The 25,190-nt window shown below is 44.2% G+C and overlaps 1 protein-coding gene across 1 annotated transcript in view; it reads left to right on the top strand.

Moving 5' to 3' along the window:
• MARCHF10 (membrane associated ring-CH-type finger 10) overlaps nt 1-25,190 on the top strand; it is an 83,925-nt gene that overhangs the window by 38,654 nt on the left and 20,081 nt on the right. Inside the window, 3 exon segments of the mRNA XM_041726223.1 lie at nt 1,875-2,046; nt 14,685-14,834; nt 20,888-22,298. Coding sequence (XP_041582157.1) covers nt 1,875-2,046; nt 14,685-14,834; nt 20,888-22,298 — 1,733 coding nt within the window.

Below are 25,190 nucleotides of genomic sequence, written 5' to 3'. Positions count from 1 at the left end.
TAGGGGGCTTTTTACAATTCAGTTTGTCTTAATGTTGCACCCAATAATTCAAAGCTACTCAGAGTATTTTCCCCGAGTCAGGAGCCTTGAAATGAAAATGCCACAACTGTCAGCAAGAACGATAAGCGAGATCAATACAAATTGCCACAGTTGGAAAGGGAGGGGCATTAATGTAGCACTTTGTCTCCAAAAGACTGCATCTTCAGAGGACTTTCTAATACTGGACTAATGTGCCTGAAGAAAAACTGAGTGATCCTTCCCCAGGGAGGGAGGGGTGGGAACCTTGGGGTTTTGTTCCAGGGTGTATCACAAATCATACCACTAGGACCTAAAACTGTAAGGCAGGGGGGCACCGTGGGTGGCTCAGTTGGTTGAGTGTCTGGTTCCTGGTTTCAGCTCAGGTTACCACCTCTGTGTCTTGGGATCAAACCCAGCCTGGGTCTCAGTGAGGAGTCTGCTTGAGGATTCTTTCGTTCCTCCTCTGCCCCATCCCTTAAAATATAAAAATCTTCTAAAAAAAAAAAAAAAAAAAACTAAAAAAAAAAATCATAATGTAGGACTTAACTCCCTCCTCATGATCAGGTTTTCCATAGCCATTTACACTGCTTTTATTATTTCTCTGGTGGATGTAGTTGTGGCAAAGTATAAAACTACTAAATGCCAGGATCTCTGGGTGGCACAGCGGTTTAGCGCCTGCCTTTGGCCCAGAGCACGATCCTGGAGACCCGGGATCGAATCCCATGTCGGAGAATCTGCCTGTGTCTCTGCCTCTCTCTCTCTCTGTGTGACTATCATAAATAAATTTTTAAAAATTTAAAAAGATAAAAATAAAAAAAATAAAACTACTGAATGCCTGGATAATTTCTGTTGTGTTGGAAAAGCTGTGCTGAGATACTCTGACACTGCAGGAATCATGATTTGGCTGTGCATAGATTTATATTGACTTCTTTACAGAAGACTGACAAGTAGGAGACTTTTAAAAAGATTGGTCCGTCATAGCTTGCACCCAGTAATTCAGAATATTAAACTGAGGTTCAATCTTTTCAGCCCCAATACACTATCTAAACTTCCATTTCAGGGCCCGGGTGGCTCAGTGGTTGGGCGGCTGCCTTCAGCTTGGGTCATAATCCCGGGATCCAGGGTCAAGTCCCGCATCAGGCTCCTGCGAAGAGCCTGCTCCCTCTGCCTGTGTCTTTGCTTCTCTCTCTGTGTGTGTCTCCCATGAATAAATAAATCTTTTAAAAAAATTTCCTTTTCATTGTCAGGTATATGATTACCATAAGGAATATTTTTCCTCACCCAACCAGCAGTTCAAATAAAATCAGGGACACCTGGATGGCTCAGCGGTTGAGCATCTGCCTTCAGCTCAGGTCCTGATCCTGGGATCCGGGATCAAGTCCCACATCGGGCTCCTTGTGGGGAGCCTGCTTCTTCCTCTGCATATGTCTCTGTCTCTCTCTCTCTTATGAATAAATAAAATCTTTAAAACAAACAACAAAAATAACAAAAACAAGAAGTTTAAGGGCATTGATTGCTTCTTCTGCTTTCTTATGTAGCCTTTAACATGAGCTGTTTGGGTTTACATAAGGGTCAGAAATGCATTCTTGCCATAATGTTCTACATGATAGACTCACAGAAGTGCCTTCTTTTTATGGTGTTCTACAAAACAGACTCATTAACTTTGCTATTATTTCTAACTGGTACTTCTAAATTGATACAGTCCATCAAAATCTCACTGGTAAAAAGGCATATTAAGCATGACAGGATGCTCCAGTGTTAGCGCTAAAGGAGGCCATGCATTCAGCTCTTCTCTCCTCTGCATAGCAAAGATGACCCACTTGGCCACTGATACTGACACCTTTCATTTTTGGTAGAGTTCTGCTGAGGAGGATCCTCTAGCCAAACCAAGACCATCTACCAAGAGTTCTGCGGTTCAGTGTGATTCCAGACTTCCAGCAATTGACCAAACATCAGTCAAACAGAAACATAAAAGTACCATGACTCCAAGGAAACTGGAGAAAGCAGGCCCCAGCAAACCCTCTTCAGGTGAGTGGCTGACTTGACTTACTGAAATTCACAAAATCTAAAATCCCAGTATTACAGGTAATGACAACAGTCAGTCAGATTGGTGGTATTGGTTATTCCTAATGTCCTCCAAATGGTAAATTCAGGTTTTGGAGGGTCCAGTGATCTTATGCAAATGGTAAAATTCATTTCAGGGTAGAATAGCAGGTCAAGGAGGTGTGAATTATGTAGAGTAAGTGTTCCCACTGCCCACATTTTCTGCCCAATCATTGGTTTTTGTGTGGCACTTGCCTGGAATTGGCACTTTTTTCATCTTCTTCACCCTCTGGTGGGGAGGGGTGAGGGGTGGATAAAGGCATTTGGCCCCAGGTATCAAATTTTATGACTCAAGCAAGAGCATGAAGAGTTGCTTTCAAAAGCATCTGAATGCCATAATTTGTAGCCAAGAAAGAGTAATAAAGTCCTCTGGTTCTGAGGTTGTCCTCTCTGGGAGAAAAAAGGCTTGATAAATCCTCCCTTTTGTGCAATTTGGTAAATAACTCACTCTTTAGCAGCCTTTGAAGCGGAGATCAGTCCTCCGCTTGAGGCAGAAGTGATTTAATAGTATCCAGAAAGAGGATAAATTCAAGTGAAAGAGTGGAGTCCCTCGGGCTCATCCCCATCAAAGCCAACATATGGAGGACAAACTTGATTCCTCCAGGAACGGACTTCGAAGTTAGGGTAACTAGGCAGAAAGGTCTGCTTTCTGCTTGCAGTAGAATGGAAATGATCCAAATTAACTGCTGAAGAATTTGTAAATAGTGTGCAATTCATTTAAATACAAATCACAACTACTTTCTAATCCTAAATAGCTCTTGTCATGCAACCACCCGTCCAGTTAAGTCTTAATGCATTTTTAGAAAATGGCAGCTTTCCCTCAGATTAACCACCCACATTTTGTTGCTTTAATGAAGTTAAAAAAAAAAACCAAATTGGCTTCTGAAATGATGTCCTTCCAAGCAAAGCCTGAATTCTATTTCCTTATTTAATCAAGGGAAAGTATCATCAATAGTTAACAATTTCTCATTTTGAAGACTTAGTAGGAAGTATGTTTTTAATTCAGCTGTTTAAGAATGGAATAGAGCAGATAAGATCATTCCCCAAATATTTCAAAATACGTGTTGTAATTTATTGAATTGGGGATATTTTTAATAGGAAAAAAAATGAATTTAAGCTTAAATAATGCAATTCCATTCACTCGATATAATTCCTAGCCTTCTTACTAAAACTGGGTAGCTATTCAAATGGGCTGCTTTGTCATCTGTGGAGAATAATCATTAAAATGTACAGTTTAGGTCCACTAGATGATTTTGGTCTGTGTGATTAATACAGATGCTTTTCTGACTGAGCAAACTCCATATGGAACTTACAACACTGACAAAAGGAAGAATTAACTCACTTTACATTCTATAAAACATCACGTCTGAAGAATTACTAGCCTGGAAAACACCAAGGTTTAGGCAAGAGAGCCAAATTGGCAGAAATATATCTATTTCATCAAATGAGGGATGTTACTTATAGTAAAAGCTTTTAAAAAGCACCAGCTTTATCATCCTATTATGACCCTAGACCATGTCCAAGATCCATGCAGGCGGGAGCTGAACTGGGCTCTGGCTGTCCAGCGAGGACAGCAGTCCTGATGATTGATGCCAGTTGCTACGGAAGTCGAAGCAGTTGTGCAGCAAACTGCGTTCATCAAGTTGGCTAAAAGCAAAGCGTTGGTGTGTTAAGATCCACTCGTTTTACATGTGTAGATGCACCCTCAGAGTTCCTTAATTAGCACAGTGAAATGAGAGCCCAGAGACATGGTGAGAATTTAAGCCGAGTCTTTTCAGGAAAAGTCTAGTTGAGTGGCACTAGCAACTCAGAAGAATCAAACAAATACCCTGCTGTTGGAGAAAAAGAGGGCTTGGGGCCTAAATTATCTGTACATGTTGATCCAATTCACTGGGTAAATTCAGAGTTTCCTGCTTTTCTTCACCTCTGTAGAGAAATATTTTCCTAAAGCTTTTTGAGAGTGATCCAAAGTTGGCAATGAATCGCCAAAACTTCTTCCCATTTCAGAACTGGGATTCTATGCAGAAACGAAGCATCAAACCCAGTGAAATCCCTTTGCAACATCTGTGTAATAGGCTAACCTTCCCCAATGAGCTATGCTAAACTTTTCCTGAATACAATAATATAGCCAGGAAATGCAGCCTGCCTTACATGCAGATCTATGTAATGATAACCCATTCCATACAGGAGTTTTTCCTTATATCCATGTGAACTACCATCTAGAGCCCCTAAGAAGGCTATTTACAACATAGGAACCAGTGGTACCCTCTACAAATAGATCTATAACTGTCAGCTTTTCATTGGTCTTCACACTGTATTAGAAGGAATTCACACATTTTAAATTAAGTTCATATATTCCATGAAACTGTTGCTAAGTGAGTTGGCTTGTGATTCTCCATGCTATCTCCCTCCGTGGGGTGTCAGGCAAGTGCTTTGGAGTCAAAATGCGTAGATTAGCATCTGGCCCTGTTTCTTATTTACTATGTGGCCTTTGGACAAGTGACTTCTCTGTGCTCAGCTTCCTCATCTGTAAAGTGGAGTGGGGCGGGGGGCGTCAAAATGGATCCTACCTGCTGGGATTGCTGTAAAGATTCAATGATAAAACGTATGCTCAGCCATTAGAATGGTGCCCCATACCATAAGCACTTGGTAAATTACAGCATTAGGATCTCTAGGATGTGAGAACTGTATTTAAGAGAATGAACTAGAAAACCTTGTTTTCTTTGCCTTAATGTGGTCCTCCTCCCCACAATCCTTTTTTTCTCTTTACCAAAAATCAGAGTTATACTTTAAAAATCCTGATATAAATGCAGGTACAGATGCTTTTACTACACCCTGAATTTCCAAAGCAAAACACAAAAGGGAAAAAAATGAATAATCAGAAAGCATTCACCAAGCCAGAGATTTGCTTTATCTCCAAAAAGACATGGAAAATTCAGGCAGTGAGTCAAGACCCAGCTGCGTCTGATGTGCAATGGATTCAGAAATCCCATTTCATGATCAAGGTGAACACTGATACAGGGTGGGATAGAAGCCTAGCAGAGTTACATATTCTTACTTCAGAATTTGGTATGGATTTGTGAAAAGCAGAGCAGTCTGCAGGCCCAGCAAATGCTGGGGGAAAGAGAAACACAGACAGCAACTGTGGCCTCCAACTCCTGGACTCCTGTCTACAACCAAGACCCCGCCCATCCCTCGCCTGAGTCGTAAAGAAGCTACCTCTCCTTTCCAGGACACGTAGAGGCATCCAAAGGCCATTGTGCTGTGGGGTTCTGGCGCGTGAGTCCCGCAGTGCCTGCCTCAATGCCAGGCACACGGGAAATGAGTGTGCCCTCTCCTGTCACCTAGAGCTTGGGCACTGTCTTCAAGTTAGGTGCCAGGAAAATGGATCTGGATGGAGTCCTGGAGCCTGCTTCCAAAACCTTGCCCTTTAAAACAAAGCCAAGCGTTCTGAAATTATCCTCACTTATTACTGAGTTCAGTGTTAGTCATTACCAGATTCACATTTGTGGGAGTAGCAAAACCTATTCAGCTTAATAATGGCTTATCGTGAAGACGTATTCTTGTAAAGCTAAGAAAGAACAGTGAATTCATATTTAAAAAGATAAACATCTAACATTAACTGTGGTCTCTTTTGAGTTGGGAAATATTTGAAGGGCAGCTTGGAAGAGAAATTTGAGGCAAATCCCAAATCTTCATAACTTACCTTGCAAATAAATCCTGAAGATTTTCTCAATAGACCAAGATTAATGAATTTCCAGGCAGTTGTTGGTGTCCAACAACTTTCCAGGCCATCTGCCCAAGATAGAAAACAACCAACCTAAGTGAATGCTCCTGCTTTTATATACAGAATCAATTCATAATTGTTTATGGTAATGCTTCCAAGACAGTAGAGCTTAGGGATGTCACAGAGTCCAGAATTTGAAGTCCTGGCACAGAATCCTCCTGGTCTACCACTTTATAGTCCTATAAATGTGAGCTGGCAAATTCTCTAAACTCTGTTTCCTCATCAGCAAAATCGAGTTATTACCTACCTCACCAGGTAAACAGGAGGATTAACATCTTAGGGAAGAGCTTAGGCCTTAGGTAAAGGTCAGTCCCCAATCCTCCCTTTACTTCTGAAGCCTACTCCCACCACCAACTGCTCCTCCAGGGTTGGCATCTTTTTATAAACTGCTCAACCAAAATCATCTTAATTTGAGATGTAAGAGAGCTTATAACTTTATTATAAAAAATTTCAGGGGTGCCTGGCTGGCTCAGTCAGAAGAGCAAGCAACTCTTGATCTTGCAGAGTCAACTACGTAAGAAACCAGGGAGGGCACGGGAGGGGGGGGCGCACGGGGGTAGGACCGGAGGCCAGGAGGATGGGAGCTGTGGTCCTGGAGGGATAAGGCAGGGCACGGGGGAGTGTGAACAACAGAATTCAAAATAATTTGGCCATAAAATATAAACACACTTATGTTTCTACAGTGGGTAGTGAGTGTTCAAGCCCCACATTAGGTGTAGAGATTACATAAGTAAATAAACTTAAACATTTAACTATTTGTTTCGCAATGAGGTCATCCACTTACCTGGTACCTCTGAGATGTTAGCAAATCCATCCAATCGGCCATGCTATCCCAAGGAGGAAGATACCAAGATACATTAATTTCCTCATCCATCACCCATTCATTCTGCACTTTAGCATTTTGCTTAATGCATAATTACCTGCCAGGCACTGCATGGGTGCTGGGCACACAGAAATAATAAAACAAACAGAACCTGCCCTACAGGGGCTCACAGCTTAGTGGAAGGGCAGGATACCATCATGTCCCTACACAGGAAAGTTCTATGAGCTTGTGGGCAGGGACAAGTGGGGTTAAAATTCCTAAATGACAGGAAATGTAGCCAGGTGGGGAAGGCAAGAATGAGTGCCCCATAGGAGGTATGGAGTATGCAAAGGCATGGAGGAGAGAGACAAGAGGCAGAAAGACAGACACAGCCAAGGAACAACAAGTAGTCTAGGGCTTTGGGCCTGAAGTATCCCTAGACTAGAGCAGAGGCATCCCCTGAGAGCTGATTAGAAATGCAGAACCTCAGGTCCCATTTCAGACTTACTGAACCAGAATTTGCCTTTATTTTATTTTATTTTTTTTAATTTTTTTTTTATTTTTTTATTTTTATTTATGATAGTCACAGAGAGAGAGAGAGAGGGGCAGAGACACAGGCAGAGGGAGAAGCAGGCTCCATGCACCGGGAGCCCGATGTGGGATTCGATCCCGGGTCTCCAGGATCGTGCCCTGGGCCAAAGGCAGGCGCCAAACCGCTGCGCCACTCAGAGATCCCCAGAATTTGCCTTTAATAATAAGCTCTCTGGGATATCTGTATGCACATTTGAGTTTGAGAAGCTCTGCTTTAGGGTCAGCCTACGAATTAGGAAGTGTAGAGTATAAAGCTAACATCCTACAGGTAGGCAAGGACCCCAAGGGCCTTGCATGTCAAGCAGAAGGCACTGGAGCAGCAGCCAGGGAGGGGATCTAAGGGGGAAGCGATGCCATCCAACTGGCATTTTTAAAAGCGGACTGTAGCATGGAGAGGGGCTGGTGGAGAATGAAGGAAGTCTGATCTGTCAGACTGAGACACCAGACAAAGTGTAGATGTGGTACAACCAGAGAGAAACGAGGGCTGGACCTGGAGTAAAAGCAGAGAGGATGGGGAAAGAGCTAGGCTTGAAGGATGTTCAAGGAAGAACATGGTAGAAGAACTGGTAGAACTTGGTGACTTTTGGGTGTGAGGATAAGGAAAAAGGAAGAACCAAAGTTGGAACACCTGGGTTGCTCAGCAGCTGAGCATCTGCTTTTGGCTCAGGCCATGATCCCAGGGTCCAAGGATCAGGTTCTGCATTGGGCTCCCGACTAGGAGCCCACTTCTCCCTCTGCTTATGTCTCTGCCTCTGTGTCTCTCATGAATAAATAAAATCTTAAAAGGAAGAACCAAAGAGAAGCTGGAGTTCTGACCCAGAAAACTAGGCCAGTGGAGGTTGCCTTTGCCAAGGCTGAGAAGGCAAGAAGAGAGTTGGGCCCATCCTGTTGGTGTTGTCTGGAGGGGCAGGCAATCTGGCCAGAAGGAAATGCCAGCAAGCACCTGAGGATGCAGGTCTGTGGCTCAGCAGAGAGATCCTAGCCGCCAGCAGGAATCCAAAGGCCTGGAGTACAAGGGGGCTGAAGAGTGTCTTCCCTGTGAGAGTACATGGAGCAAGCAGAAATAATGTGAGGACAGGACAGAAGGACAAGACAACCAGAGAAAGGATGTGAGAAGTAGGAGCCACTCCAGGAGCCTACGGAGGCATTTGGAAGTGAAGGAGCAGATACAAGTAAATAAGGACTGAGACACTACCCTCCATTATACTGTTGGTAATTGTTTCCATCTGGATGGTTCGAATGATGGCATTTTAGAACTGGAACTGATTTCAGTTGCAGTCTTTCCCAAATGTCTATGATAAGAATCACCAGGAAGGTACTTGATTAAAACACACATTCCTGGGTCCCATTCCTGACCCAGAGCATCAGATTCTCCAATAAAGCCGCCTACAAAACCACATCTTTAATAAGCACTACAAGTGATTGTCATCAGAGGTTTAGACATCTGTCTGAGAGCCTTCCTTCTAGAACTTTAAAGTTGAGAGATACCTGGGGACCCTGATAAGCTGCAGGTTCTGATTCAGTAGATTGGGGTGGGCCAAGATTCTGTGTGTCTAAGAAGTTCCCAGGAGGACATCCAGGCTGGTGGTCAAAGGACTGCCCTTGGAGGAGCAAGGCTAGGGAAAACACCTGTCTCATTTTGCAGATGAGGAAACAGGTTTCGAGAAGGTAAGCAGTTGATCCAAGGTGACCCACCTAGTTAGCAGCATCGCTGAGAGATTTGTCACGCATGAGGGGGTCTCTCTGGATCGTGACTCCATCAGGTGCCCATACTCTGCCTACAGCAAGGTTGGCAGATTAAGTGTGAGGTTAGCAAGCAAATCATTAACTTCACTTGGACGCCTCCCTCGTCCACCTGCTTCTTTCCCCCTTGGTCCTTCTCTCCCTTTCCACGATCCCACCAGGATCTCTCTGCTTCTTTCTCTTTTTCCCAAGCCTCCTCTCTGCAGCAGAAAGGCCAGAGTAGGGCATGACCGCCACCTCCTCCTGCAGGCAGCTGGAGGACTGGTGGGGGAGAGCCTTACCTAGGTGAGGCCCTGCCAGCCACCGTATGTTGCAGCCGCCACAGCTAATTAGACTGGCTGTGGGTGGCTGTGGAAGAGAAGCAGGGACCCAGAGCTTCTACGCCGGAACTTAGTGGGGGAAGAACCTTCTTGTGTCTGGCACGGAGACCAGAGACTCCAGGCTGGAAAAGGGTGTGATGATGAGGCCATGTCCCTCAGTTAACTCCTAAGTGACTCTGAGATCCAAGCCCGCCTGCCCCTATGGCACCTGGGCATGTGACTCCCGAAGAACACTTTTTGAGTTCTGATTTATTCACGGGCTTTTTTTTTTTTTTTTAAGATTGTCCTTTCCCACCCTGAGTGCTGCCTCCTGACTGCTCTTTTTCTTTTGTGCAGGTGACAGCAGCGAGCACCCTCTGTTCTGTGTTGAATATTCCCCTTACTGCTCCGTCTTTTCTTTCTCCCCCGTCCCGCAGCCCAATACCAATTACTGCTGCCTCCTCCTGCCACTCGTGCCACCTGCCTCCCCGGGGGCCCCGGCCCCCGGCCCACAGCTGCCCCCGGTGCCCTTCCCCTCCTTCATGAGCCCCTCCTCCGAGTCCCCGGGGCCCGTGCCCGAGTCCCCGGGGCCCGTGCCCGAGTCCCCGGCCACCCTGTGCTACTTCCCCGTCTCCTGCCCCGCCCCGGCGGAGACCCCTGTGCTGTGCCTGCCCGGCCCCAGGAGGCCCAGTAAAATTTACCTGGTGTGGTAAGTCGCCCTCGGCCGGGCACACAGCACAGCGGAGGAGTCGGGGTGAGGGGGGACTTCAGGCTTCCAGAAGGCAGTGGACTGGACGGGAGGGGGAGCGGGGGGGAGGCCCGAGGGCGAGGTCACCACCAACCCCGGGCGGTGAGGGGTGCAGGAAGACCACACAGCCGCCACCCGGCCTCTCAAGCTCCTCGCATCGCCGAGGAGCAAGCGACCAATAAAATCCCGTCATCTCGCGAGACTACTTGGATTTCTTCACGCATGCGCGCGTCGTCCGGCCGCCGGTGGCCACGTGACCGGGCGGGAGGGCGCAGGTGCTCCCGAGGCTCACACCGCGGCTGGACGGCCCTTGGGAACCGCGCTTACGGGGGACAGGTTAGAGGACTGCGTCACTGCGTACGTTCCCTTCCCTGCCTACTTCTTAGGCACCCCATTTCCCCAAATCAAAAAGAAAAAAAAGAAAAAATCCCACCTCCTGGGCTCCAAAATAAAACATATTTACGGTACGTAATTAAGCTTTAATTAAGATCTCCTCTGGGTATGTGAGCCGGCACACAACTTCCAGCTCACCCAAAGAGGCGGGTAGACGCGACCTGTTGTTTGTGACTGTACAGAAAGCTGCCTGTTACACACCCAGGCAACCCCGGCTCTTGCGATTAAGCTGTCATTCTTCCCACGATCTCCAAGGAGCAATACATTTTTAAAGGCATCTTCGGAGAATCTAGGCACCTCCTAGTCGAGAAGGGAGGGAGGGGTCAAGGGTTAGGAATTGTCATTTTCACTGTTTCTTTTCGACTTTGTCTATCAAGAACTATGTCTGTGTATATGGCAAGTGATGTCAAGACCTGAAGGATGATCAGGCACATGGAACTAACAGGCCCTGTTAGGTGGATGTGGTTCTCAGTCATCAGGGCCTTGTATGAATATGAGATGCCCGGGATGCCTGGGTGGCCCAGCGGTTTGGCGCCTGCCTTTGGCCCGGGGCATGATCCTGGAGTCCCCGGATGGAGTCCCGCATCAGGCTCCCTGCATGGAGCCTGCTTCTCCCTCTGCCTGTGTCTCTCATGAATAAAATAAAAATCTTAAAAACAAAAACAAAAAAACAATATGAGATGCCTACTCCACACCCCCCCCCCCCCGGTCAAATTAAGAACTATTCAGGGATCCCTGGGTGGCCCAGCGGTTTAGCGCCTGCCTTTGGCCCAGGGCACCATCCTGGAGACCTGGGATCGAATCCCACGTCGCGCTCCCGGTTCATGGAGCCTGCTTCTCCCTCTGCCGGTGTCTCTGCCTCTCTCTCTCTCTGTGACTATCATAAATAAATAAAAATTAAAAAAAGAAAAAAAGAACTATTCAGTCAACAATTAGAATGTCCCAGCATCATCAAGAGACCTAGAGCAAACACCTTTTATCTAAATAGCCATTTGGTTTCTTTGCTACAGGAGGCATCATCTTGCTCAGATGCTAGAAGAAGGTGCAAAGCAAACCAAAGTCTCTCCCAAATTCACCGACAGACTTCAGGGTGCTGAGATGCCGTGATGAGACTCCTGAGCACAAATCTCTCACTTGTCTCAAAGGCCAAGGGTCTGTCCTACTCTCTGAAGAGGAAGTTCTACTTCCTCTTCCAGTGTAAATATAACTTGGGTCTTTCTGCACGTTAATACATGTCCCATGCCACAGGGAGGGCCATCCTGGAAAGGCCCCAGAGGTCTGAAGTATGGTTCGATTTGGGTACAGATAAAGTAATTAGGAACCGGAATCAGGGTATGTACAAGTTCTGCAGCCTAGCACCTCATTTGTGACTGCAGTTGCAGGTGGTGAAAAAATATTTTGTTAAAGAATTTGCTTTCCATAGAATCCAAAGGTTATCACAAGAGAGAAGTCAACGGTACAGCCAAATTGGATTACAATCTTTAAGGTCATGACCAAAATGTCTTACTCATCTCTGTGAACCCTCAAATTATTACATAGCAAAGCCACACAGGTATTTGTTGAACAGATTATAATAGAAAGGGAGTTGCTATTTACCTTTTGGATTTTTATAGAGGATTGAGGGAGGGAGTCAGAACTGCACAGAAATGAAGGCAGCTGAATAGATTATTCTCAACCAATGAAACCTGCATAGCAAGTTTCTGGTCCTGAGAGTTCTCTCTTGAGAGTGACTTCAGATTCCCAGTTAGTAGTAGTAGTACTAGTAGTAGTAATAGTAGTAGTAGTAAACTGTTTATGGTAGAAGCTGAAGCTACCATTTAGAGCAAGTTAAAAGCACCAGACACTAAGTGAGGCCATTATGCATGTTATTGCTAAACCTGGCAATAATTCAGCAAGGTAGGAATATTCCCATTTCACAGCTGCAGATACTGAGGTTACTGCCCAAGTCAGCTCCTGCCCACCCTATCATCTTCACTGCCAGACCTAGTAAAACAATCTCTAGGTTTTCAGCTTTATGACTTTGGTTTACTGAAAACTCAGAGACGCTATGGTAATTTTCAGAAATCGTTTAAAAGATCTGGTGCTGCTAAAAAAAAAAAAAAAAGATGTGGTGCTTTGAAGCAACTATCTTTTTGAACAAGAAGACAAAATAATCTGTTAAGTCATCTTGAATGTTCAGTACAAGAAAAAGTTTATTCTACATTTGGAGTCCCCTATAGTAACTGATTGCATCTTCTGGAGCCCTTCAAATCACACAAAGCAATTACTATTTGTCCTATAGGAAACAAGGCAACACAAGGCTGGCTAAGATGGGGTCCTCATCCTTAAGGAGCTTACTGTCCAGTAGGAGAGAAAAGATGCATACCTCAGGCAATGTTAGAATATGTAAATACTAAAGGTCCTAGGAGTCCTCAAAGTACTGGCCAAAGCAGAGTCAAGGGACATGAAACTGGAAACAGACCTGAGAGGACCTGCTGGCTGGCACAGGCTAGGGAAGAACCTGTGGGAGGATGTGGAGGGGGCCAGGGCTGTGGGCAGTGTGAGGTTCTGCTGCCCAGATGTGAGGGAACTGTGAATATTCTGAAGGGATCCCTGCTAGGAATCAAAGTGCAATCTTTGTGACCAGGACCTTTGCGCCTGAGCCCCAAGCCTGCCCCTTCCCTGGTAGTGCTCCTGTTGCTTCCTCAGTAAAAATCCTGTGGCGTCCTGCCCCGTCATCGGATGAGAGGCAGGAGGCAGTTGTTGACTGCTGGGAGCTCAGAGGGATGAGGTCCTAGTGACCAGGGAGAAACCTCTGGATTGCAGGAAAGCGTCTCTTAGTGCTGAGAAAGTGCCTCCCTCATCTCCTCTGTGCTGGGTCCTGTGCTGTAAAGCCCCCCTCACTCTCCTTGAGGTTGGGGGAAACTGTGTCTCATCACCACCCTACACCCTCTGAAGAATATATTCTCATTTTCTAGAGAACTCCCCTCCTTTCTGGTCAAGATCGTAACTTCTCTGGACTCTACCACCTCCCCTATGTGAGCCTCCAACACCAACAGCCCCCTTTTTCTATCCCGTCCCCAGGGGAACATGGCCCCCTCTGCCTTGGGGCACAGAACCCAGTACCTTCCCCTCCTGGGGCCCATCAGGAGAAGCAGGTAGTACCTAATCATTGTATTAAACTTGGCTTCATGAACCGCCATGGAGAATTCTCACTCATTTCCTGAATCTGGATGAAAACTACTCACGCAACCACAACATACACTCTGGAACATAAATCCAGTTGTCTTCACGGGCCAAGAACAGCTGCTGTCTTGCACACAACTCAAGGACTTTCCCAGTTTTACCCATGTTGCCTGCTGGCTATGGCTATTTGTGAAATTTCTGAATGGTCCAAGAGGGGATGAGCCTGGCAAATTCTCTTGGGAAGATTGAGTTCAGATATTCACAATCTAACTGCCTTATAAACCAAAGAACTTGCAGAGGGGCATGGAAAATACTGGAACTCTTGCCCCAAACTCCACGTGTACCATTGCTTCAGACACACTCAGAAGAAATGTGAGATGATCCAAACCAATTAGTGACCTAATTCAAAATGTGGATTTTTAAAAAATTTTGGGAACTCAATCCACATTGGCATCTTTCTATGAATTTATCATCCTGGCACAGTGGTGGGTAGCACATAGCCAAGAAAACATGTATACTTGATGGCCCAAATGCCTGGAACCTTTCTGGAAGGCCCTGTGAGCTGCTAATAAACCACCTGAGGATATGGAGGTACAAAATAGGCTGTGATTCAACCTTGGAAGAGCAGTTGGGGAGAGGACCTTGGACAGAAAGCTCTTGACAGTATTACCAACATGCCTCTCCCCACAGCTATGAAGGAGAAGCTAGACACTTCTAGCAAAAGGACACACCCCTTATAGACTGTACTGCAGGTGTCACAGGTGCTCATTAACAGTGATTTCAACCTTGCAAAGTAGGCGTTACTATTTTCAACTAACAGGTAGAGAAACTGAGGCTTCAAGAGGTGAAGTGATCTGTCCAAACTCATCCAGCTCCAAGGTCGTCAGAACCAGGTTTCAAATCCAACTCTTTTCTGACCACCTGGGCCCAATCTACTGCCTTCCCCACTGCTGGGCCCCCTTGAGCATTCTTTATGCGGAAGCTGTTTCCCTATAAAAAAATTAATTATTGAAAAGATTTTGCACCTTTCAGCAGCCCAGGAACCACAGATTTTATCAAGGAAGAGGAGGCCAAAGCTGGGGACACTGATCGTCAGCCCAGAAACGCAGAGCCTGAGGGTGGTGGGGACCAGGAGCAGACTGAAATCCCAGCTGCCAGCCAAGGTGCCGGCCCTCAGGGGACCAGGTAAGGACTCGTGGCTCATGCATCTTGGTCCTCAGAATGACTTGTGCTGTTACCTGGTGACTTCTCTATGATTTTTAGAATGTATGTGCTTTTTATGTGGAGGAGAGTGTACCTTAAAATGAAATGCTTGAAAGGTTTTAAGAGCAAACTATTGAATCTAGTTCCTTCACCAAGAGAGGCTGGCAGGAAAGGGTAGGGCAGGCAGGGAGTCTGTTTTTATTTTTTCTCTCCTTTATCCCACTAAGCGTGATTGTGCATGGTTTTGAGTGGAGTCCAGCAATTTGGCTTCTGGAGAGAGCATCTGGGTGGTGGGTTGCAGATGGCAGGGGGTGTGGGTCAGGGTGGGGAATGAGGGGTAGAGAAAGCAATGTGCAATTCTGGGACTATCTCATCTGGCCCAGGAGGGGTGGATGGGTGCCTGTGGGTGGCAGACTCCTCTCGTCCCACAGGGATCTTCTCATCTCCAACCCGGGATGTCAAGATCTCAATGTGTAAGAAATAACATCAAAATAAATATATGCTTTATTTCCAAACACTGGTTTGGTGGATACCTCCTCTTTTAGTCCTGAGCATCCCAAGGCCCAAGACATGCCACTCCACTGACCCATGTTACCCTCCTCTATGGTGGCAGAAGAAATAGGACCCAAGGAGCCTCCATGGGACTCAAAGTAACACTTGACAGCCAACCTTGCTATGGACCTAGTCTTCCCCTTGGAGAAACCATCGACAATCCCACTTCCTCACCACCCAATGAACACAATAGGCTTTATGTTAACGTGTGAAATATGCTTTAGTGGACACTTGTAAGAACGTGATAGTGGTGTGGATGGCTTGGAATTATGGGCAACAAGAGCATATGTGAATCTGTAGCAACCAGATGTCACAGGCTCCTAGTGATCTAACACTTCCTGTTAAGAAGGGCAGATCTCCCTTCTAATTCTTCCCAGATCTTCTTCCTCCCAGCCTTAGAGGCTAGGCTGGTCAAGTAGACATTCTGAGTTATAGTTCCCTTGTCTAAAAATCAAGATAATGAAATCTACACTGCCTTGCTATAATAACTAAAGGAAATAATACATTGACCAGCACCTAGCTCTAGTGGACAAAAACTACTATTATTTTCTCTCCTGTCATCTCCCCAGTGGCCCTAGTATACCCCTGAATATTATTTGAAAGGTGAGGTTCCGCATGCATGAAATGTTCCTAAACCCATGAGGCTCCTACAATCCTCTGCCTGTACCCAGAAGACATCTTCTGTTATCCTGAGATTCCCTGAGAATTTGTCCCAATTTTCTGGTATATATTGTTTTATATAAGGGTAAGGGCTCCTTGTCTTTCCCCAATTTTTTCCTCACTAGTCTCTACTTCTTTCTCTCTCATTCTAAAGTGGTTTGCATAAATTAGAGTAGGAGCCAGATGTTTGAATTATATCAGGGAGAGATTTGAAGCAAATGTGACAGAGGTAATATATAGAAAGCTCTTATAAATCAATAAGAAAAACACAAATACCTAATAGAAAAATGGGAAGAGATGTAGCAGACAATTTCACAGAAGAAATGCAGGTAGCTAATAAACATTGGGAAAAAAAGTTGAATCTCACTAAGTAATAAATGTAAATTTTCATGAGATCAATTTGGCCCTCCAAATTGGCTGAGGTTTTTAAAACAATATTCAATACTGGTAGTGAAATGAATAGCATTTCCTGGGCACTGTTGTGTCAGGTGTTATGTCAAGCACTTGGCATGAGTGGCTGGTAACACAGCTACGAGAGATGCTTTCAAATCCTACCTGTAGGGTAATGTGGTACAAACTGGCATTTGGCAACACGTGTGAAAAGTCTTCAGAAGGGTCATTTCTTTTGACGTAGCAATTCCACGCCTGTGAATCTATTCTAATAAGACATGTAGTCAAAGATGTGTGAACAAGGACATTTATCACAGTGTAATTTGCACAGCAAAAACTGTGAAACAACTTATGTACCTAAGAATAGAAGAGTTACATTATGACACATTTATATAATGTATCTTAACCTGTTCTTAATATCATTTTCTTTTTTTTTTTAAGAATTTTATTTATTTGACAGAAGGAGAGAGAGAGAGAGCAGAAGCAGAGGGAGTGTCAGGTAGAGGGAGAGGGAGAAGCAGGCTTCCCGCTGAGCAGGGAGCCCAACATGGGGCTCAATCACAGGACCCTAGGATCATGACCTGAGCTGAGGGCAGACTGAGCCACTCAGATGCCCCCTTTTAAAAGCATGCCCCTCATGCTTTTAAAGAATAATTGAATTTATGGCAGGAGATAATGCTCACAATAAAAAGCTGAGGGAAACAAAGCAGGACATAAAGTTGTATATACCCCAATATTCCAATATTTTAAAAAGTATTTCTAGGTAAAAGAGCTCAGAGTTATAAATTCAGATGCCTTCAGGGAACAGGCAGGGATGGCAGGAGAAACAGATAATCAAGGCTATGGGGATGGAGGTAAACCAGAACATACAGGCTCTACCTAAAGGTGGTTAACTCAGTGTTCAAAGGCTGAGTCAAAGCACTACTGCAGGATGAGAATAGCCCAGAGGTCTTGAGTTGGCAGCCGACCCCTGAATTCCAGAACAGGAGCAATGGCCATCTAGGTTTAGGATTATGGGATTTTTTTCTTCTTCTTCTTCATCTTCTGAAAGTTCCAAATTTCCCCCAAAATGAATAGTGACTACTTGTATAAACAGAGGAAAAAGTTAAAAGTATATATGGCTGTTGGAATGTAGGAAAGTACAGGTTAGTACTGGTTGGTCAAGCACATGAAGAAGTCTAGACCAAAGACATAGCCTGAGGGCAGACAGATGCTTTTTCTGGTTTGTCTTGTTGTATCTAGAACACTCAGCCGCACCTAGTTGAACCCCTGGAGGCCTTCCCTTCTGAGCTGAAGTCCACACGGGGCCCCAGAGGCATTCAGCAGAATCTGTAAGGCCTGGTCTATGAATAGCACATCCTGGCATACCACATGGGGTGTTTATTCCCAACCCCAGAGCTATGAAATCTGCTCCCTATCTGATAAACGTAAGAAATCGGGTTAAAATAGCATAAATATAGAATGGCGCAGTCTGCCACCTTTAGGGGGAAACATACCAGGGAAGGCTGATTGAACCTTTAAAGAGAAAGGCAGCAGTGGTGACAAAGAAGGGTGAAGATGCATTCCCTGGGGTGTTTTGGGATCCACAAGAGCTGCCCTGCAGCATTCAGAAGCCAGTGCGGCTGGGTGACAGCTCCATGGCTTCCTTGAAATAAGCTTGTGGTTCCTGTTGAGTGTCTAGTTCCATTTTTTAGAAGCTGCCCTAGCTGCTTATTTTGCTTAGGCGTCTCCTGAAGCCCAAACTAAATTGGCTCAGGGCAGAGAGACAGCTGTGTGTTCAGGGACAGACCAGAAGTTCCAGCACCTGTTAGCTAATCTCCAAGGCCCTTTATCAAATTCAAATTGAAAAGTAATCCATCAGAGCCTGCATTTCCAAATCTTCTATATCACCTCCCACCACCCCAAAAAAATTATCAAGAGAATTCAATTCAGTTGGTCAGATAGAAGCATTTGTCCCTCAAAATGCGATCTGAGTGGACATACCAGCTCCTCTCCATACATACACAGCCAGATGCTCAGAGCCTCCTGAAATTGCTGATACATCTCTTACTGGAGTTTATAAAACCCACGAGGGGCCTGATAGGAGAGCTTAACTGATTTCTGGAAGAGCTGATGAGTAAAAATTCACACTGCGTTGCTGAGTGTCCCATGCAGTTAACAATAAAAGAGGCTTACGGAGTATTAGGACATTAGGAACGGGTGCTCCCCGGGAGGCCCTCAATTAAAGTGAGTCAGTATTGACTTGGCCCTTGACTGGGCCAGATGCTTCGAGGATTTGCAAATCAAATCCTTGCCTGAGCTAGTACCACACAGGCCTTCTCCGAACCCACAGAGTTCTGTCCCTTGTTGAGGTGGATGGCTTTAGAAGCTGAATGATAAGGACAGCAGCGCCTCCTTAGATCCTGCAGGCCAGCATGAGGGGAGCAGGGCGTGAAGGCTGATGCCTGGAGGGAACAAAGGAAGTGGAATCAGAAAAGTACTTTCAGTGTCCTATCCGCATCGAGAGGGTAAAAACCCTGAACGATGCACACAACATCACAGTGAATTAAATGGATTCTCATTTTCACATGGCAATTGCAAGTCCAGCCAGTTTCTCTATGGGAATGCGGGGCTGGGATTAAGAACACAAGCCAGAGTGTCAGGCAGGCTTGAATTCGAATGACAACACCATCACTTAGTAGAAATATGATGATGGGTATGTTATGTGACCTCCCTAAGCCTTGGTGTCCTCAATCATAGTGTGGTGTGATTGTTTCATAGGGTTGTGAGGCCCAAATGTGTGTATGTAATACAGTTAGAATGGTGCCTGGACTATTCAGTATAAGCCATTAGGAAGTAGTACTTATTCATTAGTTTTATAGTTTATATTTTATAATTTTTTATTATTTATTTATTTATTATTATTTTTTATTTTATAATTTTTTTTTTTTTTTTTTTTTATGATAGTCACACAGAGAGAGAGAGAGGCAGAGACACAGGCAGAGGGAGAAGCAGGCTCCATGCACCGGGAGCCCGACGTGGGATTCGATCCCGGGTCTCCAGGATCGCGCCCTGGGCCAAAGGCAGGCGCCAAACCGCTGCGCCACCCAGGGATCCCTTTTATTTTATAATTTTTAAAAAATATTTTATTTGAGAGAGAGAGACAGAGATAGTGACAGAGATAGCAAGAGTCAGAAGGAGAGGGAGAAGCAGGCTCCTCACTGAGCAGGGAGCCTGACACAGGGCTCACTTCCAGAATTCTGGGATCATGACCTGAGCTGAAGGCAGATGCTTAACCAACTGAGCCACCCAGGTGCCCCTATAATCATTATTTTATAAGGCAAGTTTTGACCAAGTGATTTTACCCCTACAAATTCCTACCCATTTGGTCACCTTGCCTCCTTCTCTCTGTACATCTCTTCATACTTTAGAATCAGGGGGTAGGGGAGGAATTCTATCATAGCCAGAGGTTACAAATCTACTGGAGAGTTATAATTTTTTTTTAAGATTTATTTATTTATTTATTTATTTATTTATTTATTTATTTATTTATGAGAGACACACAGAGAGAGAGAGAGAGAGAGGCAGAGACACAGGCAGAGGGAGAAGCAGGCTCCGTGCGGGGAGCCCGACGTGGCACTCGATCCTGGATCTCCAGGATCACGCCCTGGGCTGAAGGCGGTGCTAAACCACTGAGCCACCCGGGCTGCCCAAGAGTTATAATTTTTATCACACTAAGCAGTAAATGTAACCAAAATCATCAGAGTAACTGGACACCAGCTTCTTGAGCCTTCCCCCCAATCTGCCAATGTAGATTATACTTTCCTTAAGATTCTATAAAGCTGTGTGTGAAGCAAGAGCATCATAAACGTATGTTGAATGAATCCAGATGATAAGGCACTGGTGTTTTTTGTAGAACGTGTTCCTGGTTTTCCTTCTCTATAAATACTAGAATGAAAACCATGATTTGAGAGATTGACCCATTATCAGCCCTGGCTGACTTGGACTAGACAGCCTTCCCAAAGCTTCTCCAGAAAAGACCTCTTTTTAAACATGAGAGACAGAGAGAGAGAGAGAGAGAGAGGCAGAGACATAGAGGGAGAAGCAGGCTCCCTGCAAGGAGCCCAATGTGGGGCTTGATACCAGATCCTGGGATCTGAAGGCAGATGCTCAACTACTGAGCCACTCAGGTGTCCCTCCAGAAAAGACCTCTAATCTCAGGGTCACCCTGTCTCCCCAGAACCAGCCTGAGCTCCGTAAATATACAAAAGGAGAATCCAAGAAGCAAGTCCTCTTTTTGTACCTCCAGCCATTTTAACCATGCATACCTTCTTCCCTAGGCTTCCTTGTTGCCTTGAGGGACTCTCACCCTTGGTGTTAGAGGTCTTTCATCCATGGACACCTATAGGAGAATGATAAACTTGTGTGTGTGTGTTTTTTTTTTTTCCATGTAGATCCAGTAATTCAACAAGAGGGCCCAATGTGGGCAAGTGACACTAAGCTGAAGAGGCCAACTCGAGAGAGAAGAAATGTAGTCTCATCCTCCCAGCTAATGACCATGACTGAGAATACCTCTGAACGAGCTTTTGGCTCAAGTGCCCTTTCCCAGAATGAGCCACATCCAGCCCTACCTCAGGCCTTCCAAGGAACAAACAGCCCTCAGGTGTTGAGTGAGTCCTTGAGACCATCACTCCTAACCACCACCATGGGAGGACCAAGAAGGGCACCATTTAGGTTCCGAGATGAAGATTTTTATTCCATTTTATCATTAGACCCTGGAGGAGAAAGTGATGACACTGAAGAGGAGACCCTCATAGCAGAAGAACTTTTGTTGGTTGGTATGCGCCCACCTCGTTCTCCTCCCAATCATAAGAGAAGTCGATTTCTTGGGACATTGGCCACTCAGGACAAAAATAAAAATTTTGAAGAAAATCCTGAAAATTGCAGAGCTAATTCTGTAAGAAGAAATGAGTCCAGTCATGGCTCATTAAGAATAAGCAATGCAACGGAGCTAGTGACAGAGCCATCTCCTCTTGGGCCAAGGGTGTTTCAAGACCCTGAGCCACCTAATGGGGGGTCTCCTAGAGAGAATGACAATGGTAATGGTGAACACGAGAACAGCACCTTTCCTTCATGGGACACCAAATCCGAAGCTAGTCTAGATGGTGACCTCAATGCTGAAAATGTACTTAGAGATTGTACTTCAGTGGAAGATAGGCCTGGTACTCACTATTATGAAAGAGATTGGCATGCCTATTTAAACAGTTCTAGTAATTCTCTTGACTATTTTCTTTCTGGCAGACCAACAGCTCCAAGATCACCAGTGAATTCATCTTATAACATTCCTGGCTCATTAATGCATTCTGCTATGAGAGAGGATATTCCAGTAGATTTGTCAATGTCGTCAACGTTTATTCACAGTGCAGACTCAGAGGGAAACTCAAGATTTAATGTTCGTCGACCACTGTCCCCCATTAGAAATAGGAATCCATTTGCCAGTGCTGAAAACCAAAGTTATTTTCCAGTAAACAGTGTACATGAATTTGATGTCAGGGGAGCAGATGTTACTTTAACAAGCCCATCACAGGGGGCTCCATTATATGCAGAAGACCTCTTACTAAATTCTCAAAGCAGTTTGTCCTTTGTGGAATCTTCCAGCTCCTCTCCATCAAGAATGAATTTACAAGGCCATTTGCATGTGCCTGGGTCTCTGCAAGAAAACATACCTTTTACTTTCTTTGCAGTCTCTGATTTCCCAAATCAAAGTGATAATGGAAACAGAATGGCAGTCTCTGCTTTCAAGGATGAAAAGGAAGCCATTAAGATAAAGGCAGACCCTGAGAAACTCAAGAAATTACAAGAAAGGTAAGGGATTTTCATAATTAGATATATATACTTTTTTTTATTCCATGTTTCCCAGGTAGAAATAAGCAGTGCCTTCATTGGAGCATCATGGGAACTTTAAATCATAGATAGGCCCTTCTTTGGCATTTAAATGATTGCTTATATGGAGGAAATTGTCTATTTTGTTGCTCATAAAATATTTGTGTATGAGGAAAACTTTGATGTTCTGGTTCAGTCTCTTCAAGATTCTCAAAGTGTTTTTTCCTTGAATACCATAACTTTAAGGAAGGAAAGTTTGCTAGACATAAGGGGTTTTTGACTGCTACAAAGGGCTAACTCTTCTCACCAGCAATTAGGAACCAGGATTTTTTACAAAAAGGCTGCTATCTCCCCAGAGAGTGAACCACTCCACACTTGAAATTCACTAGCTCTCTCTCATGGTACTTTGTGCAAATCCAACCAACAGTTCTAGAATTTGAATCTTTCCAACCAAAAGACCAGTCCCAACCAGTTACCATGGTTACCTGGGTTCTCTGCAGGGCCACTGTGCTGGGGTAACTACTGCTTCCATTTTCTGTCTTCTTTCTCTTGCATGGGAGAGAAATAAGATCTTTTTTTGTGGATCACCTGTTTCTTTGATCTTCACTGTCTTGTAAGGTGATTTGGGGATATTTCACAACTACAAAATTTGATACCGTGTAAAGCCATCATTAGACACCATGTCAAGGATTTGACCCTTTCCTTTATGATGGGTGTTACCACTCCCTAGTGTTGGCTTACGGATCTAGAAATGGATTCTTTGAATGCAAGCCTTCCTTCTGTATGTTAGTACTGCTCATTTGGGCCGTTAATTGCCCAGTTGATATTCATTCACAAGTGGAAAAATTCCATGGCAATGAATGAGAATGCAGGAGGCTAAGACAGGACACAGGATGCACCCCCGACTACTCCTCTAGATCTATTATCCAACTGCAAGAATGAGTAACTTTCCTGTTGGCAGGACCTTTTCTTTTCCATATTATGCAAGTTACCAGCACACTGACTCATGGTGAAGGGCCAAAAGGCCTCACACACACCCATCTATACCTACCCAGAAATATAGCTTGAGACCCGCTGGTCAGGAGTCTAGACTTCCACCATCCCAAAGTGATGCCTTTGGGCTAAAAATGATTTCTTTTAAAAATTCATCCACTTCTCAGTGTGGCAATGCATTAAATAGCTATGAGTTGTGTACTTTATCAGACACCCTTTTTCTCTATATATAATAAACCTTATGCTTTTATTATCTCAAAAATGTTCACTTTAGGAAATATGGAAAATATAAACTTAAAGGAAAAATCACCTGTAATCCTATAATCCAGAGATAAGCACTACAAAAAATTTCATTTCCTGCCTTTATCTTTGCATATAAATGCAATTTTTAGTAAACATTGGCTCATATTTTATAATATGCCTCATTTCAATATTTCAAGCCCATTTCTCAAAGCCACACTTTGAGAAAAATTTTCCCTTGGTTAGTTACTTTAATGCATACAAATAATTAGAGCACTCTAAATAAAACAAAACCCAAATATCCCTGTGCCTACCTTCCAGCTAACAGAACTTTACTGGAGCTCTTGAGCCCCTCACCCACCCTATTTCATTTTCCTCCCTCATCTACACCCTCCTAACCCCTTCTGCCCCCAGGAAACCATTCTTGCATTGCAAGTGTCATTCTTATGCTTTTAACTTTTTATTTTTATTTTTTTTAATTTTTATTTATTCATTCATGAGAGACACAGGGAGAGAGAGAGAGAGAGAGAGAGAGAGAGAGAGAGGCAGAAGCAGGCTCCATGCAGGAAGCCCGACCTGGGACTCCAGGATCACACCCTGGGCTGAAGGTGGTGCTAAACCACTGAGCCACCCAGGGATCCCCTGCTTTTAACTTTTTAAAATTTATTTATTTATTTTAAGTAATCTCTACACCCAATGTGGGGCTCTAACTCACAACCCCAAGATCAAGAGTCACTCTTCCAACTGTGCCAGCCAGGTGCCCCTTCTTTTATTTTGTTGTTGTTGGAAGTGTTTTGCTTTCTGGCTTCCCCGTAGGGATATATATTTATATATATTCCTAACAATATGTTGTGCATACTTTTTAATTCTGTAGAAATATTACCCCTATTTCTGAACTCTGTAGAAATGGAATATCTATTCTTCCGCAATTTGCTTTTCCCCCTAGCATCATTAGCAAGAGGCATCCTTGTTGATATTTTTGGCTTTATCTTGTTCACTTTCACGACTACAGAGTATTCCATTGTATGAATATACCACAATTTGGCATTTTCCTGTTGATGGGCATTGGGGTTCTCTGCTGTTTTCTGCAAAAAGTGCCAAATAAACATTCTTGCAAATGCCTCCTGGTGCACATGGGAAGAGTTCTCTGGGATATTTATCTTGGGGTGGGATTGCTGAGCTAAAGGGTAGCACACCTTCCACCATGCTAAATAATGAGTGTACTGTCTCACTAGTAATATATACTGTTGTGCATCCTTGCCAGCACTTACATTGATTGGCTTTTCAAAATTTTGCCTAATGTGAACCAAATGATATTGTGGCCTTAATTTACATTTAATTTCATTGACTGTTAATGAGTTTAGGCATTTTATGTGCTCTTTTAAATGTCAAATGACCATTTGTGTTTCCTCTTTTGTAAAATACTCATTTATATCTTTTGTCCATTTTTCCTTTAGAATATTTCTCTCTTGTTTTAGGAGTCCCTTATACATTCCAGTCACTGATCTAATCCTTTAACAGTTATGTGTTGGAAATATCTTTTTGCAATTTGTAGTTTGTCTTTTCTCTTTCTTGATATCTTTTAATGAAAATAAATTCTTAAAAAAATAAATAAAAATAAATTCTTAATTTTAATGAAGT

This window comes from Vulpes lagopus, chromosome 12 (assembly GCF_018345385.1).
Source record: "Vulpes lagopus strain Blue_001 chromosome 12, ASM1834538v1, whole genome shotgun sequence".
NCBI classification, from domain to species: Eukaryota; Metazoa; Chordata; class Mammalia; order Carnivora; family Canidae; genus Vulpes; species Vulpes lagopus.
The sequence above is the reverse complement of the archived record's forward strand: the minus strand, read 5'-3'. Positions and strand labels throughout refer to the sequence as shown.